Here is a 17,343-nt window from a genome sequence, read left to right as displayed (position 1 = left end):
GATCCGTGGACCCTATATGGCGTGGAGCCGGGATGACCGAACGGGCCCACGAAACCGATGCGTCTTACCCGCACCCTCGCGGTGCAACGATGGGCAGGTCGCGACGTCTCGTCCCCACGGCGGCTAGGACAGCCGCGCCTGGTTTGCGGCCTCGCAACGATGGGCAGGTCGTGCCGCCTTCTCCCCACGGCAGCAAGGACAGTGACGGCGAGGTGATCTGGGCCCCAGCAACGCGGTTGAGAGGAACGGACGGGTCTACCGACGCTTTCTCAGCGTGGTTGCTTTACAAGAGTTGATACCCTCTCAGGCTAGATGCTCAGCAAGAGTTAATGCCCTCTCAGACCCCGCCCATCCTTCAGCGAGGCGCGAATCGGGCCGAGGTCCGATCACCTCGGACTACCTTGGTGCTGCCAAGCTCTCTCCGGCTGTGGTCTCCACGAAGCCCTCTGGTGTTCTCCAGGCTCTCCGATCCTTCCAGACTGCCGCAGCAACTGCCCTTGACTCACGCTTGGTTCTCCGATCCCTCCAGACTCACGGCTCCACCGACTCACGCGAAGCTCCGTTCTGTTTGGCTTTATATAGGGCCGGGGAGACAAGATTCGACCTCCGCACTTTGACCTCCGACCCCCCGGGGAGTGGATATGGTAGAAATCACCGGCGTTCAAAATGGCGAGAGAACCCTTTGCCTCTGCCTGCAGTGAAGATGGCGTCGTATTTGGAACGAAGATGAGGCGATGTTCGTGGCGTGGGGTTGTTGATGGTTGTGGAGGTAAAAAGGGCGAACGAAGGTGGTGGTGGTTTGGTTGTCGCCGTTTTGGAACGATGTCGGTGGTAGCGATCTGGTTGTGAGGTATGGTTGGTCCAAAATAACGATAGAAAAAGAAAAACACTATCTCAAAGGGTCGCAGCCCGGTGAACACGAATAAACCCCTCCAAACAACGGTGGGGAAACCTATCTAACACCAACTTACCGGGATAACTGATCGAAGGAACCTTTAAGGTGTTCTGCGAATTTCCACAGCCGTAACAATATTATATGTTACGAATTTCTGTCTGCCTGGCGTGCGATCGGCCACGTAACTCAAATCGCGACTGAGTGGCCCACCAGAACGGAAATTCAATCATGACCCTCCGTGGAACTACTGCCAGGAGCTAGTCACGGGTGGGTCTTTCAACCCCACCACAATCGTGCGAATCGACCACCCGTGCAGGATAGGGTAGTTCGCCAAACTCGACTTACCTGTACCTGCGCAGGTAGTTAACCTGGCGATCGTACCTCGCCGCTGGCTGGCCGAGGACACGAACCGCTTAAGTGGTCCGTTCCGTGCTTCAGTGATAACCGAGCGGTGTTATCGCCGGCCCCGAAGGATGTGATTATTTACCGGGTGTTTACACCCCTCTACCAATTCCTTCCGTGATGCAAGATGGAACTTTCAAACAAAGGAAAGGACGCAACGAAATGGGGAACAGTTCGACAAGCACATTTATTACGCACTCAGACAAGGCAAGCACGTATTCACAGCCATACAGTAAGACTGCAATTTACAAGCAAGAGTTACAACCGAATAAAGCAATGCTTATTGACATGGACTGAAACAGTTTCTACTTTACAAGACACGGCGCCACAACACGCATTCAAAGAAAACACAAGAAAAGACCCCCTCATAGACAAGGGAGTCAGACTGGGCCCGTGGGCCTAATGCGCGTGGACCCTGGATGAGCGGCCAGGTCCACGAGACCGAAGGATCCTACCCGCGCCCTTATGGCGCGATGACGGGCAAGCTGCAATGTCAGCGTAGCTGCGCCTGGCTTCGTGCCCCTGGCGTGGTCGGCGAGCGCTCTCCGGCGCTCTCCGTCTGCCTTTGCCATCAGCTTTGAGCTCCGTCCCCCAACTCGACTGCCCCGCCGACACTGCTACTGCCACTGCACTGCTCCCACTTGTTTCTTCACTTTTCTGCCGACGTACTGCACTGCGAGCTGCATTGTGCTCACGCTTATATAGCCCGGGGGAGGGGCGTCGATGTAAATTTCTGGATCACAGCGGGTTCGGAGGTGGGGCCACACCACCCGATGCTCAGTCATTGGAATGATGAAAAGGGGGCGTGAAGCATTCCTGATCCGCTTTTTGAGGCGAAAGGAACGCATTCACAGCCCATGGCACGACGTGTGGTAGAAAGGCGGAGGTGGTGGGAGTTTGGTGGTTGGCAGGCGTCGTTTGAGAATGGCAGTGAAGCGATGTTTGCGGGATGGAGTTGTGGAGGTAAAGAGGCGAAGGTGGTGGTGTTTCGGTGTTGTTTGGGGGCGTTGGTGGTGGCGATTTGGTTGTTGGGGTATGATTGGTCCAAAATAAGGATAGAGAAAAGAAAAACGGCTATCTCAAAGGATCACAGCCTGGCGAACACGGAAATTCCCTCTAAACAACGGTGGGGAAATCTAACGACACAATTACTTATCGTCATAACTGATCTAAGGACCCTTTGTGGTGTGTATTGCGAATTTCCACAGCAGTAACAATATATTATGATTAGAAAGGGTAGCCCAGGTCTTGCCTTGAGAATATTTTATATACGAGTGCGTGCCCGTACGTGAGTGGCCGTACATGCAAAAAAAACTTTCAAACAACCACACAGGCCGTTCCTTCGCTCTCATAAACGACGACTGGATTGGGGCATTGTGCTTATCTATAAATGCGCAAAATAAATCGAGAAATTATTAGAATACACTCAGTCATCACTATGCAGAAGTCCGTACGTTGTAACCCGTAATGGGGAACGCGGCTGAGGATCTCTTCCCCATCGGCCACGCCTACGCAGCGTGTCCTGTCATTGGTTGGTAAATAAATGGCCATAACTTGGGAACCATTTGTCCGATTATAATCAAACCTTGAAAAGACACATCCACAGGTCCTCAGCAATATACCTGGCAAGTTTTAATTAGATCAAACCAATGGTTGTTGAGAAACAGCGGTCAGACACACACACACAGATTGCTGGAATTATAGATAGATTAGATGCAAATCAGGGATAGGAGGTAGAGTAAAATTGATTTTAAAATGCTCCAATTAGCCAGAAACTCACCTTTCTATACTGGGGAATGAACAAACGTCGTCGGCACATTTGCCGTTTGACGTGACCTACTGACAATCGCTGCACATGTATCCATTCACCCATCTGCCTATCCATGTACACCTGTACCCACAATCTTGGTCTGTCTGTGTACACCTCCATCTCCAATGGGTCTAAACACCTAAATAATTCCATTTTAAACCTATCGTCTGTTTCTGGTGCGACAACCTTTCCTGGGAAATCATACCATGCATTAACACTTTTATTCTTTACTCTCACAGCTTGGTCCCTGGTTCTCATGTCACTGTCCTGCTGAAAAGCTGTTCTGCATTTATTTTGTAGATACCCTTCATTATCTTCAACATCTGCATCAGATACTCTCCGAATTGCCTTGTTACGTCAGCTAAATATTCCCACATCATCAAATCAGGATATAACCAATGATATTGTTACGAATTCTGGTCCGCCCGGCGTACGATCGGCCACGAACTCGAATCGTGACCGCGTTGCCCACCGGAACGGATAATTCAGTCATGACCCTCCCGGAACAACGCCGGGAGCAAGTCACGGGTGGGTCTTTCGACCCCACCACAATCGTGCCAATTGGCCACCCACGCAGGATAGGGTTGTTCGCCAAACTCGACCTACCTAAGTACCTGCGTGAGTAGTTAACCGGGCGATCGTACCTCGCCGCTGGCCGGCCGAGGACACGAACCGCTTAAGCGGTCCGTTCCGTGCTTCAGTGATAACCGAGCGGTGTTATCGCCGGCCCTGACGGATGTAATTCTATTTACTGGGTGCTTACACCCTTCTACCAATTCCTTCCGTGATGCAAGATGGAACTTTCAAACAAGAGAAAAAGGACGCAACGAAATGGGGAACAGTTCAACAAGCACGTTTATTACACACTCAGACAAGGCACGTATTTACAGCCATACAGTGAATCATGCACGTATAATCAGTGATACAGTGAAAGCAAGCAATTGAAGTTACAACCGAATAAATGGGTTTATTCACAGTTACTTGGACAAGTCTACTTTTCAAGACGGCACCACAACATGCACTTATACAAAAGCAAAGAAAAGCCACCCTCAAAGGCAAGGGTGGCAGACAGGTCCGTGGACCAAATGTACGTGGAGCCTGGATGAGCGGCCAGGTCCAGGAGACCGAAAGGTCTTACCCGCGCCCTCTTGGCGCGATGGCGGGCAAGCCGCAATGTCAGCGTCGCCGCACCTGACTTCGTGCTCCTGGCGTGGACGGTGAGCTCTCTCCGGCGTTCTCCGCGCAGGCTCGCGCTACACAGCCGGCACCACGGTTGGGGAGGGAACGGACGGGGTTACCAGTGCTTTCTCAGTGCAGATGCCCGGTATAGCGAGTTGTTGATGCCCGGTATGGGAGGAGGATTGTCGGGACTCTCTTCGCATGTCAACGCTCTCCTGGCAAGACGGGTTACCGGCAATCTCTCAGCACAAAGCTCGGTATGGGAGAGGGGAATTGCTGATGCTCCCTTCCGTGAGCACCCTAGACCACACAGGCTCCGACAAAACTCCTAGCTGTGGCCTCCACGACGCCCCTTTCCCAGCAGTGCTCCCCAGTCAACCCTCTGGCTTGCCCCTCAACCATTCTCTACATCCCTGCTCCGTTCACCACTCTCGCTCTCCTTGCTTCTCACTTCTGACCCGAGCTTCATCCTGTTCGTCCTTCCACTCCATCGACCAGCCTCCGTCTGCCCCGTCTACCTTACCCTGAATCACTGCTTCGACCTACAACCTGTTTTCCAACCCCACCAGACTGCCTCGAGCTCCGTTGTGCTCGCCCTTATATAGGCCGGGGAGTGGAAGAATCCGACCTCTGACCTTTGACCTCCAACCTCTGGAAAGCGTCCCTGGTGGAAATCATCGTGGCCTCGCCTGTCAGCGTGACCCCTGACCCCGGCAAAGCCGACGTGGTAGGAATCACCAAAGCCTCGCCTTGTCAGCTCAGCTTCGTCCCGCCGAACCGATGCGTGTAATGCACCAAGCTCCGTCCGCCCGCGCGGCTTCGTCCCACCCGACCAGCCGATGTGTGTGTGAGTTTCCGAGGCTTTTGCCTCTCGGCGCAGCTTCGTCTTCGGCGGAGTGGACGTGGTAGAAATCACCAAACGACCCTTAGACAGCGCGACTTCGGCGTTGATGGAGCGGACGTGGTAGAAATCACCAAACGGCCGCTTTGGATCGCGCGACTTCGGCGTTGATGGAGCAGACGTGGTAGAAATCACAAAACGGCCGCTTTGGATCACGCGACTTCGGCGTTGACGGAGCGGACGTGGTAGAAATCACCAAACGGCCCTGAGACAGCGCGACTTTGGCGTTGACAGAGCGGACGTGGTAGAAATCACCAAACGGCCGCTTTGGATCGCGCGACTTCGGCATTGACGGAGCAGACGTGGTAGAAATCACAAAACGGCCGCTTTAGATCGCGTGACTTCAGCGTTGTCTCTGGGACGAAGGCGATGCCATGTTTGTGGGGTAGCGTTGTTGATGGTAGGGAAGGGAAAAAGGCGAAGGTGGTGGGGGTTTGGTTGTGGTTGTTTGGGGATGTTGTGGGTGATGGCGATTTGGTTGTTGGGGGGATGATTGGTCCAAAATAATGATACAGAAAAGAAAAACGGCTATCTCAAAGGATCACAGCCCTGTGAACACGGAAATCCCCTCTAAACAACGGTGGGGAAATCTAACTACACATATACTTAGCGTCATAACTGATCTGAGAACCTTTATGGTGTAGTGCAAATTTCCACAGCTGTAACAATATAAACATTAATTCTCATATCATGGACTTGCAGTTGGAGAGGAAACAAAAATTCTACTATTTGAACTGTAATCACCTTTTAAATCAAAATGGGTAACATTTCTTTATTTTACAGATAAAAACCATTTGAAAATCTGAGGGAGACCAGAGAGTTGATATTTCCTGTTTATGGCAAGACAAAGATGGCTGATTCTCTACTCACGAAACTCTGCCATTTGAAGATCACAGCCTTGTTTAATGTTTACACATCATTTGGAAAGAGGGAAAATGCAGAGATGAATCTAAAAAAGGTTTGGAACAATCGAGTGTTAATCAGAGAGAGGTTGACATGGGGGACTGTCGTTCAAACAGAAGAGCAAACAACAGACATCGGAACGTACAACACAGAATTGGAAAAGTGCAACACCAAATTTCAGTTCTCGCATTCTCGAAACTCCATTCTTCGACATTGGTGATATTGTAATAAACAGAGTTCCACTGAACACCCTTGATAATGTAAATTAGGAAAATGCAAAACAGCACTTCATACCTTCAAAATGATTGAGAAAGATTCCAACAAACAGTAAAAAGGGCAATGACAAAACCCACAAAACGTTAACTTTTCAACATTCTTGGGTGTAGCAATACCCATCGTCATCCTACAGCCCAAATACCAGTGAAGACTGTGTAAGGTTTGTGTCCGCTTTGGAGCAACAGCAGCCAGGGGACCTCAAAGAGTGTAAAGCTCAGTGTCCTTGCCAAGAGACCTTTCACTAATTTGTCAAAAGCATTTGGAAAGGATGGAATGCTTTACCTTTATGACACTGCAAAGTATCACAACATTGCCAGGGTAATTATGGACTAATTGCTGGAAATAAAATAAACTTGAGAAGCAATCTCTCTCTGAGAGAAATAATAATTACGACCTGGGGTTCGAGGTTTGCAACGAGGGGAAGCACTCGAGTTCCTCCCGAACTCTCAGTCCTGAGGCCACCAGCCACAGATAACTCCATGGCCCGGTGGCTTGTAAAGCAACCACAAACACCGATTGTTACTGCCATTCTGGTAGGGTGTCACAACTTCGCTTGGGGTACCTTTCCTTTAGACGGCCACACCAAGCGAGTTTTGTGCCCTCAACGCACACCGGATTACTGCCAAGGGATACAGTGAGTGTGTGCTGGATAACAAGAGTAAATCACATGGGGTATAACTTCCTGGCTAATGCGATGGATGGACTATGCTGGACCAATGGAGGAAAAGATTATCTGAACTGGGTACATATATAATAACAAAGAATATATTCACACCAAGGGTGAGGAAAGGTATGTGTGCAATAAGCAAGGGATTTATTACAAATATAATATGTATAAGCAGGGGAAAGCAAGGATTGGTGAAGTGCAGCAAAATAAATGCAATTATTTACAAACATAAGGCAGTGCAGACTTACCCCAATCCTAAAACTTCTACAATCTTACTTATGCTAATGAAACGTGCCATGAGAATCATTCCCCAAGAAAGCATGTCCAGAGAGAGAGAGAGAGAGAGAGAGAGAGAGAGAGAGAGAGAGAGAGAGAGAGAGAGAGAGAGAGAGAGAGAGAGAGAGAGAGAGAGAGAGAGAGAAAGTTTTGAGTTGTTTGGTGACCTCTGTTTACTGGGCAGGGTTGACGGACCAACGCAAACACAGTCGTTGAGGAAGGCGAAGGGGAGGGAGGAAAACTGAGGGTGTCTATGGTGCGTAGTCAGGGAAGGTGCAGGTGAGTGACATAGTGATGTGCAGAGAGGAAGGTGTAAAGGTATGGATCAAGGAGTGGGATGGTTGGAAGCAAAGAACGCGTGATAAGATAGTCCGAACAAAGAAGTGTCAGGAGGTCAGCAAATGTCCGGTCTAAACTGTGCCCGGTCTGCCATCTGGCTCTTCCACTTGGTTGTAGAATCCATGACCCTCGCTTGCTCCACTCGCTCTGTTCTCTCCACAAAGCTCCATTGTCCTCGAACCCGTAACCAGAAGAACAGGCGGCCAGAAAAACAAGCCAGAGAACCAAACCAGAGAACCGAGCCGAGCCTAATGTGCGGGGCGCACAGCCATTTATAATACTCTGGTAGGGGCAGTGCTTGGGAGTGGATCAAGTTGAGTGATGGGTGTTTTCTAATGCCCACAGTGGTGTGTGGACCATTACCATGTCGTTGGCTCCACTCATGCAATGGTTCGGAAGCGGATATTGGCTCAGTTGCTCTACATTCTGCCATGCGATCTCGCTCCGAGATTAACATGGCAGTGCGTATTTGGTCGCGCGTTTTGACTGTGAATGATGGAGGTGGTTGGTCGTTCGTTATGGTTGTTCATGGCAAACATAAAGCGAGCTTGGGTTGTGGTCTGATGGTGTAGTGATTTTCATACAAGCATTGTGGTGGTGCACGAGATGCTGCGATGTTGGGTTTGAGTCTGGTGAAGTCTGACGTGTAACGGCTGTTGGATAATGGCACACAATTTGAATGGGAAATGGTGCGCGTATGCAATTGACTTGCCTCTGTTGCTATGCTCCTTGGTGTGCATGCACGTGTGAAGAAAGGTCGTGTACAGCAAAGCAAAATAATGTAAAGAATGAAAGATGGGGAAAGAATGGAAAGGAAAACACGACCTGGAGCCCGCGCAATGCATAATGCCCCATAAACCCACGACACATGACGTAGGTGCTATCTAAAACGAATACTCATGAAATAACTGTTTCGGGACCACTATATGTTGTATGCCATTGCCTTGGGGGAGTGCCGGTTTCACAGAACCATAACGACACTATAAATCGGTTCAGTAAACAACAAATGAGGGATAACTTAAAGTGTGGACAATAATGGTCAATGGTATTTTGCATCTCGGTTGGCAATGCTTATGCTTTAGAGGAGTCAGAGTTCAATTTTCACAAGGTATGAACACTAGCAAAAGGTACTAAGACTTCATAGCCTTAATCGAGTTACTGGATGCCTCAGCTCTGATGTAAAATCGGTCAGTTGCAATTTGGGGATTAACTCTGCAGGTGGATATCGTCTATGATATTGGAAAATCCGCATGGTGAACATGCAAGATCCTATCCTTTTTTATTATTCATGATCCATTAATGGAAACTATTGTTATGGATAAAACTCCAGGGGTAAAATGGGGAATAGCTTGGAATAGTTATTTCATAATACCTGGTCGCATAAGTGTAGTTTAATTCCCATAATGATAGAAAGTGTCATGCACATATTTAGAAAGCTCTTGTCTCCCGAGCCAAGTGTCTGTGTGTAAGCCCCAACTTACCCCCTAACCCACATTATGAAATCTCCCACATCATCAATCTGTCCTCAAATGACAATTTTCCTCAGTGCCACAGCCAATGGGCATGACCCACGACGATTACAGGGTCAGCAGGTGGTTGGGGGGGGAACGCTACTGGATTTGTTGTTGGTTGTCGGTCTTGATTGCCTGGTCGAGTTTCGTTATTGGTAACTCAACTCTCAAGGGCTAGAGGTCCTGGAGGGAAGGCATGGGGAGCAACATGAGGTCAGGACCTACACTGAACTGCTGCACACCAAACGTCCAGATGGAGAGGAGAGTGAATCAAGCTGAATGACCGACCCACACCACGTCAAACTCCTTCTGGGTCCCATATCCCCCCCCCCCCAATTAATGCGTCAAGGCGTAATTATTGAGGTCGTCATGGTTTTAGGGACCATTGTTTATTTTTGATTTATTTGATTGCATTGTCACAGAGCATGGCGTGTCCTCCCAACCCCTCCCCACACATTGTTTCTCTGTAATAATTCCGCTCTTGATGAAAACTGGTGTGGTCTTCGAGAGCAGGATCCATATTGCTGAGGAAATTGGCTTTATGAATCTGGTAAAGAGGCAAATTTGGTCCACGCTTACATGCCTCAAATACGCATTGCCGAATCCTTCACTTAGCCCTATTGTTGGCAATCCCGCCAGGGTCTTTGCATTCAGACGCTGATTTGTGCCAAATTAATTTTTGGACGAGGAGATCTCATCCTCCACCCGCCGGGTGGCGTGTCGGTCATTGAGGATCACAGTACCATAACACTATTATCCACATCTGACAGCGTTTGAATATAGGTTGGACTCAACATTTGTATACATGCCTCTGAGATGTCGAGCCTGAGTTCAAATCTCAGCCAAGTTCTAAACTGTCATCCTGATGTCTTGCATGCAGGGCGAGGCATCAATGTGGGTGTTGTCCCTCAGATGAGCGTTAACCTGGGCATCCCATCTGCTCGCATGAGGTGGTGGGCATTAAAGATTTCACGGTGTGCTTCGTAAAGAGTAGAAAAGCTATTGCCTACACCATGACCAAATTACAAAGTCATGCCTGCATTGTAGGTAGCAAGTGGTGTGGGCTTCTTGGAGGTTCCATGAAACCAGGTTACACCGTTTGCTATCTTATAAAGAGAGTTTGCTGCATTAAAAACAAAGAAACCATGGGGTAGAATTCACGTGTTTCACGTCAACGGCCTTTTTTTTAGATAATTCAACGATATGCATCCGGCTGAGCAATTCCAAGCAACACGACAACGATATAATTTATTGGATGTGTAAATGAAAAAACACACACAAACTTCTGTCGAAGCAGTCACTTTGCGAGGGTTACAATCCTGGACATGTCACCACTCTGATGCAGGATTCTCGAGGATGAGATAGTATGAAAGTTTTGTAATTTGTTCAAGGTGTATAATAACTCGCCTCTTTGCAAAATATGCCATGAGATATTTAATGTCCACCAAATAATGCTGGCAGACCAAGTTCCAGCTTAAAATCATTTTGAGGGATGGCTCACATATTGATGCCACACGTTGCCTGCAAAACACCAGGGTGACAGTTGATCGGTGAGCCAACATTTGAACCAAGGCGAGACAGCTCAGAGGTGAGCGTGCATATCCTGCCAGTCCAATGTAGAAAACAGGGAAGATGGAAAACTGAACCCATGAAAAAGGCCAGCCAGAAATTAAATTTCAAAAGAACAAAATGTATGGAAGAACATAAGTTCTATGGAATATTATAGAGCAACACTGGGGGAAGGGGATTTTTTTTATAGAACAAACGAATATTTTCAATAGACGTAGCATCCCGATATGTCACAAGTCGATATCGAGTCAAACTTTTCCCCTGTACGTTTAATAGTTTCCTCGTTCTGAGCAATGCAAGGAATAACGAGCAAGACGAATCGCAAATAAGACGTTTGCCCAACTTCGAAGAAAAGTTGCCATTCTGATCGCGAGTGACATGTGAGGTTGAACCCCAAGCAAAAAATAGGACTCTGATTCAGTTCAAGGTTTATGACGGAGGGAATCGTGAATGGACCCAGTTTAGAGACAGCTGTGCTATCCTGATATCTCAAAAAAAAAAAAAAAGATTATTTTTGGATTAAAAGGAGGCATCACTGGAGGAACACTTACTGGAATAACATGCAGCGATTCCATTAGACCAACTGTCTTCTCCTCGACCCCTAGCCCCTTGGCCATTGACACGGATGTTGCAGCATCCGAGTGACAAGCCCCCACGGTAACCTCAAGGAAGTTTCCGTCGGACGAATCGTGCCTCAACCTCAAGCTCTCTGACTGTGACCCAGCCCCGAGTCGCTCTTCAGCAAAGTTCCACTGTGTTGTCGAGGCTTCCACTGTACGGCCCACTGGTGTTTCCAGCAGCAATGATATCAAAGGGAAAACGAGCTCATGAGCTTAACGCCAATCGTATAAATATGACTACCACTGATTTTCAGCTCCATTTTCGAGGCAGGCAACGGGTCGAGGAGCTCGAGGAGAGAAAACGTTCTCATTTCATCTCAAGGTGCTTCGAATCCAGTTGCCTTCCAAGATGCGCATCTTCTCCGGTGTCCGGCTCTTTGTACTTTTGGCGAGTGCGCTCTTCGTGGACGGCAAATTCCGCTTCACGAGCATTCTGTTCACAAAGTTGATGAACGGTTTTGAAAAGACAGATGAGAAATGCTTCAACGTACGTCGGTATACATTTACATGATCGCATTTCAGAGCTAACAATTGCCTTTTTTCAACAATCCATGCATTTGTCCGATATTATATCAAGCAACCACTGATGTTTGGTTTGGAATGGTCCGAAGATTGATTCGAATGCCACTCTTTCTTCCTTGCAGATTGCTGAAGCAAAATATCCATTGATGGAAGAGGTACGTTTGAGCTTTATTTTACTGTGACTATAAAATTGGTTAAATCTAGAGGTCAACTTGATGAGTTGGCCGTTTATTTCACTCTTTTTGTGTAAACGGATAAGTATGTACACTCCGCACGGACACGTTCGAGACGGGCCCATGTATGTGGCTCGCACTCAAACTTCGACCTGTTCGAACACTGAAGGTTTTTGAAGTGACAGCTTTGCCCTTATCATAATAAGTGTTCTCTTTTTGCAGAACTGGACCAACAATGACATTTGCTTATTTTCCAAAGTCATCGTAAAAAGCAGGAACAAGGGATTACCTGCACATTGCAAGGATTTCCACAAGCGAATGGAAAGGATTGTGAAAAACAAGTGCAAGGTGAGTTTGGGGATTTTGGTTCACCATGACCACACCATAGCCACATCCTCCAAGCACTTCCATGTATTTCAACTGAGGATTTGTATATAGCGCACAGGATGCATGGAAATGCCCCCAAGTTGCCGTTAACCAACGGTCCCCTTCCATGGCTCGCCAAAACTACGCCGTGGCTACCAAAGTATTGACGTCCAAAATCTAAATTCAGATGGGAAATCCTACTAATATTATCAGAACACGCAACCTGAAATATGGTGCTCTGATATGAAACACCCCTTGCTGGCACTGCATAGGAAGAGCAGGTTTAACATTTAATTTCGGGAAAGACTAAAAACTCCATGGGAAGCACACAATCAATTAAGCAATGCATGCACAGAAACTGCAACACACCCAATGAAACATTCTGTCCAAACAGCAACGGTCAAAGTTAAACATTTCAATCACGTGATGGTTCTCATTTGTGGCGAAGCAGCACCATTGCATTGTTCTTTACCCCAAACGGAGGAATGATGTACTGCAATGACAAATTCCCAAGACAGGCTAGAGCTCGAGTCACTTTGGTCAATGTTGTACGACGTATGCAATGTCCTTGCACACAAAAGACCGTGAGCCCCAGGCCCACTTTTTGTTGGTGTTTGTTTGTCCAATTAAGCCTCCCCCTAATGGATAGAGGAAGGCTCATCGCTGTTTGTAAGGTTCGTTTCTACAATTAGTGCCCCCCAATTTTTCATGATACTTCAGAGTTCCTCGATCCCTCTGAGTACTAAACCACTGTTTACATTTATTTAAATCTTTTCTTCTTCTTTTTCTTCCTTGTCTGCCAATTTCCGAGCTGTGTCTCAGAGCTGGCTGGGACTTTCAGAACTATATTTTGCATCAATAATGGAAATACAATGACATACTTTTTGTTGACCTTGACCTAATTTTAAGGTTTGACCCAATTATAGACATTTAAACATTTATCATCATAACTCGACAAAAGTTTGTCCGATCAGAATGAAATTACGTATTCTCGATAGCTTAGATCAAGCGCGGCACATTTTCGAGTAATTTACATCATACCACTCTGGGTTAAAGGTCAAGGTCTTACACCCACGAGGAGTACCAAACCACCAATTAGGTTTTTCTCCCTTTTTGCCGATGTCCAAGCTGTATCTCGGATCCGGCTGGGACTTTCAGAATGAAATTTTGCATCAGTAATGGGAATAAAAGGTATGTGTGGTTGACATATTTATTTTGATGCTGATCCAATTTTAAGGGCATGACCTAATTATGGACTCTAACATGCTTCAACAAAACTCAACTAAGTTCCGTTTGATTGGAACCAAATTGCCCTCTCGAGATAGCCTAAAACAAGGAGCATTTACACATAATTTACATCATACCCCTCCAGAGTTAAAGGTTAAGGTCAAATGGCAGTCTGAAAAAATGCGTTTTCTGTCATCGCTCAATTTTGCCAATGAGAAATCTCAAAGAGCGCTTGGACTTCCAACATGTAATTGCATCATAATCGTGTACCTGCACTGAAGTTGTGCACCTGATATTTGATTCGTGTCCTTGACCTTTTTTTTTCGGATTGTGAGATAATTAACAAAAACCAGCTGTTTGATCATAACTTGAATAAATCTCCTCCGATTTTCATGATGTTGAGTTTTTGGGATGGATTGCAGATGGGGACACATTTTCTTAATTTGCACTCTATCCCCAAATGTTAAAGGTCAAGGTCATATGGTAGTCCAAAACGAATATGGCCATCATTGGATCACGGGCACCGGAGGAGGCTTGCCCGAGGCGATTGCTTTATGATCACAGATATATCTATTTTTTTTTCCTCTTTTGCAATTCACAGAATGGGAAAAGGTGTATTGATGTCACTTGCCAGAATACGATGACAATGCACCTAGCCTCACACAGCCAATCAGCAGCATTTATGGACTTGTCACCAAGCCACACAAACTAAAGTTCACGCTTGCTTTGTCTGGGCACTTATCGATGTGAATAATGAAAACGTTTTTCCAAATCAATTTTTTTTGGCCCTGCATTGCCTCAATCCTTTGCGATTAATATGGTACCCTTTTCAACTTTGTGCTACAATCATTTTAGGAGGAGAAGCAAAACTGACAAACAGACATTGGCCGTTATTATAAGATCATACAAAATCATGTTGTAAGAGATAAGATGCATCTCTTAAAACAGGTAATACAAGGAAGTTCTGCAATAATTGTGTTTTGTTTTGATTTGACATGTTGGAAAATCATTCCCTAATGCTTTCTCCGAAGCAATCCTCAAGGTTTAACAGCAGATGCAGAGAATCCGTTTTGTAGTACTTAACCAACATTTACACTTAGTACTCGACATGTCTTGGTACAGTATTTAACAACAAAACACTGTGTTGAAATACTCAAGTGGGTTGGCCTGCTAATGCTCCCATATGAACCCTTGGCTCACGCTGGGAAGAACACAGGTTCCCATATATAAATCCCATATCTCACATGCATTCAACCATTGTATACAAAAGTCTTTGTAATTCACGTTTGTTTTTTTAAAGTCCACCGCACCGACGTCTCCAGAACAGTCTTTGTCCTGCAAGTTAATCATTATAATTCATGATCATTACATCAAAAGTATAAGGTGTTTCAAAGCAATCATATAATACAGGTGAGAACAACAGAGATCTGAACTCACGAGTAAAACCCTTTCATGTTCAACAACTCATATCACCTTCGCAAGTCAAACAAAAATGCTGAACACCAAGTACAAGTTTGTGTTTCTTATAACCTTACGTTTAATTTAAAAAAAATAAAAATCATCATAATATCATCACATAATGCTCAACATTTGTGTTCTTTGGCTTGCAGAACACAAGACTGGCGACACTCAAGTACGAGCCTCTAAGTTCGGAAGTCTTCAGAGAAAAGATTTGGATGTTTCTTCATATGCGAAAGACGAGACAGGTCTTGGATAAAGTTCATCAATATGAACATTAGAGATCGACACGAGAGGAAACTGTCTTCTCTTTTGTTTTCTGATCTTGTGATGGAGAATCTCTTTGGGGCATGATGTTTAATTTTAAGCTGGTTATTACTCCAGCGACTTCTTCAATGGTTTTACAAGACCTGAATGGCTTGTATTAAGTTATTAACATTATAGATAATATATAAATTATTTATTAAAGACGTCTTTAAAGTAAGGTCATGTGAATACTTTTCTGGTTATTACCTCCATTTCATACGGTGTTGCACATCTTTATCTTGTATTTACATTTTGGCAAGTTTTAATTATTTCTTGATGTGGGATCTTGCAGTTGGAATGGAGTCCATTTACATGCATTTTAAAGACCAAAAAGAAATAAATGAATGTGTATGACTGAAACAAATCAGAAATGTGGGGGAAGAAGGGGGTTCATTTAATATTTGCTTCTCATTGTTGAGAGGAAATAAATTCTGCACATTTTTAAAAACATTTGTGAAGGCAGTCATTCATTCTACTTTAAGACGAAGACGTGCTGTTGTTAATTTTTTGATATTTATTTGCTGTCATGTATGACCTCATTCTTGAGAATGCAAGATCTCAAGTGGTGATGACATAAAAGCTGCTATCCTGCACACCAAAGTGACCTGGCATCCCACACCCATGCATTCTGCTTGGCTTGCAAATGTAAAAAAAAAATCTGTCTGAAATTAAACACTACCAATCCCTCAAACATTATTGCTGAAGGACAATAGCACTTTAGAAAACAGCTCTAATAACAAGAACATCTGTACAACTCGTCTCCTCCTACTTCTTTAACGGCCATTATCCTTACCTCGTGGAGTTGCCATGAGTCTTTTTGGGAAGGTCTCCACCAGCTTTGCACAGTGAGATGGTGAAATCTTTACCCATTCTTCAAGTGAAAATTGCTCTGGTTCTGCAAAGTTTGATGGGAATCATCGATGGACTGCAATCTTCAAGTCTCACCATGAATGTTCAATTGGGTTCAAGTCATGACTTTGACTGGGCCACTCAAGAACATATATTTTCAACTTATTCAGTAACTCCAGTGTGGCTTTATCTTTGTGCTTCGGATCATTGTCCTGCTGAAATGTGAATCTCCTACCCAGTTTCAGATTCATGACTGACTCAAGCAGGTTTTCATCAAGGATTCTCCTGCACTTTGCACCATCCATTGTTCCTTCTATCCTGACAAACTTGGCAGTCCCTGATGATGAAAAGCAGCCCCGTCGCATGATGCTGCCACAACTATGCTGGACAGTAGGGATGGTGTTGACTGGGTGATATGCAGTGTTAGTCTTGCGCCAGATGTACTGTTTTGATTTTAGACCAAAAAGTTCAACTTATGTCTCGCCTGACCATAAAACCTTTTTCCACATGCCTACTGTATTATTAAGATGCTTTTTCGCACACTCCATATGAGCTTTTTTAGATGCATCTTTTTCAGTCATGACTTCTTTCTTATCACTTGTCCATAGAGGCCAGCTTTGTGAAGGGAACAGGATATTGTTGATTGATGAACACTGACCCCCATGTTGGACCCCCCCCCCCCGAACACTTGCCGATCTTTCAAAGTCATTGTTGGATTTACAGTGACATCCCGAACCAGTTTCCTCCTTGCCCAGCTGCTGAGTTTGGATGGGCGACCTGATGTGGGTAGAGTCTGGGTAGTATGATACATCTTTCACTTCTTAATGATGGTTGGCCACGTGCTCAAAAGGATAATGAGTGACTTTTAAATCTTCTTATAACCCTCTCCTGAACAGTGCATCTCCACCACTTCATGTGGGACTTCTTTGGAAAGCTCCTTAGTCGTCATGTTTGCCTTGTTGGTAGACAAAGTGAGTTGCACCTTAAAACTCCCAAGATAAGTTTGGGAGATTTTTTTTATTTTGAAGTTAAACCACTGATTACATGCAGGTCATTGTAATTTTTTATTTTTTGAATCATTGTTTTCTATAAAA

At 45.7% G+C, this 17,343-nt stretch overlaps 1 protein-coding gene across 1 annotated transcript in view; it reads left to right on the top strand.

Annotated features, from left to right (window-relative positions):
- Positions 1–15,992, top strand: part of LOC147008621 (glutaredoxin domain-containing cysteine-rich protein 1-like) — a 71,371-nt gene extending 55,379 nt beyond the window's left edge. The window contains exons 4-6 of the mRNA XM_085863877.1: positions 11,993–12,025; positions 12,266–12,391; positions 15,247–15,992. Coding sequence (XP_085720003.1) covers positions 11,993–12,025; positions 12,266–12,391; positions 15,247–15,375 — 288 coding nt within the window. The 3' untranslated portion in view covers positions 15,376–15,992. The remainder of the gene's footprint in view (positions 1–11,992; positions 12,026–12,265; positions 12,392–15,246) is intronic.
- The last annotated feature ends 1,351 nt before the right edge of the window (positions 15,993–17,343 follow it).

Source organism: Eptatretus burgeri, chromosome 18 (genome assembly GCF_056783735.1).
Source record: "Eptatretus burgeri isolate ZD-2024b chromosome 18, Ebu_testis_v1, whole genome shotgun sequence".
Taxonomy (NCBI): domain Eukaryota; kingdom Metazoa; phylum Chordata; class Myxini; order Myxiniformes; family Myxinidae; genus Eptatretus; species Eptatretus burgeri.
Note: the sequence above shows the minus strand (reverse complement) of the source record. Positions and strands in the feature narration are given on the sequence as shown.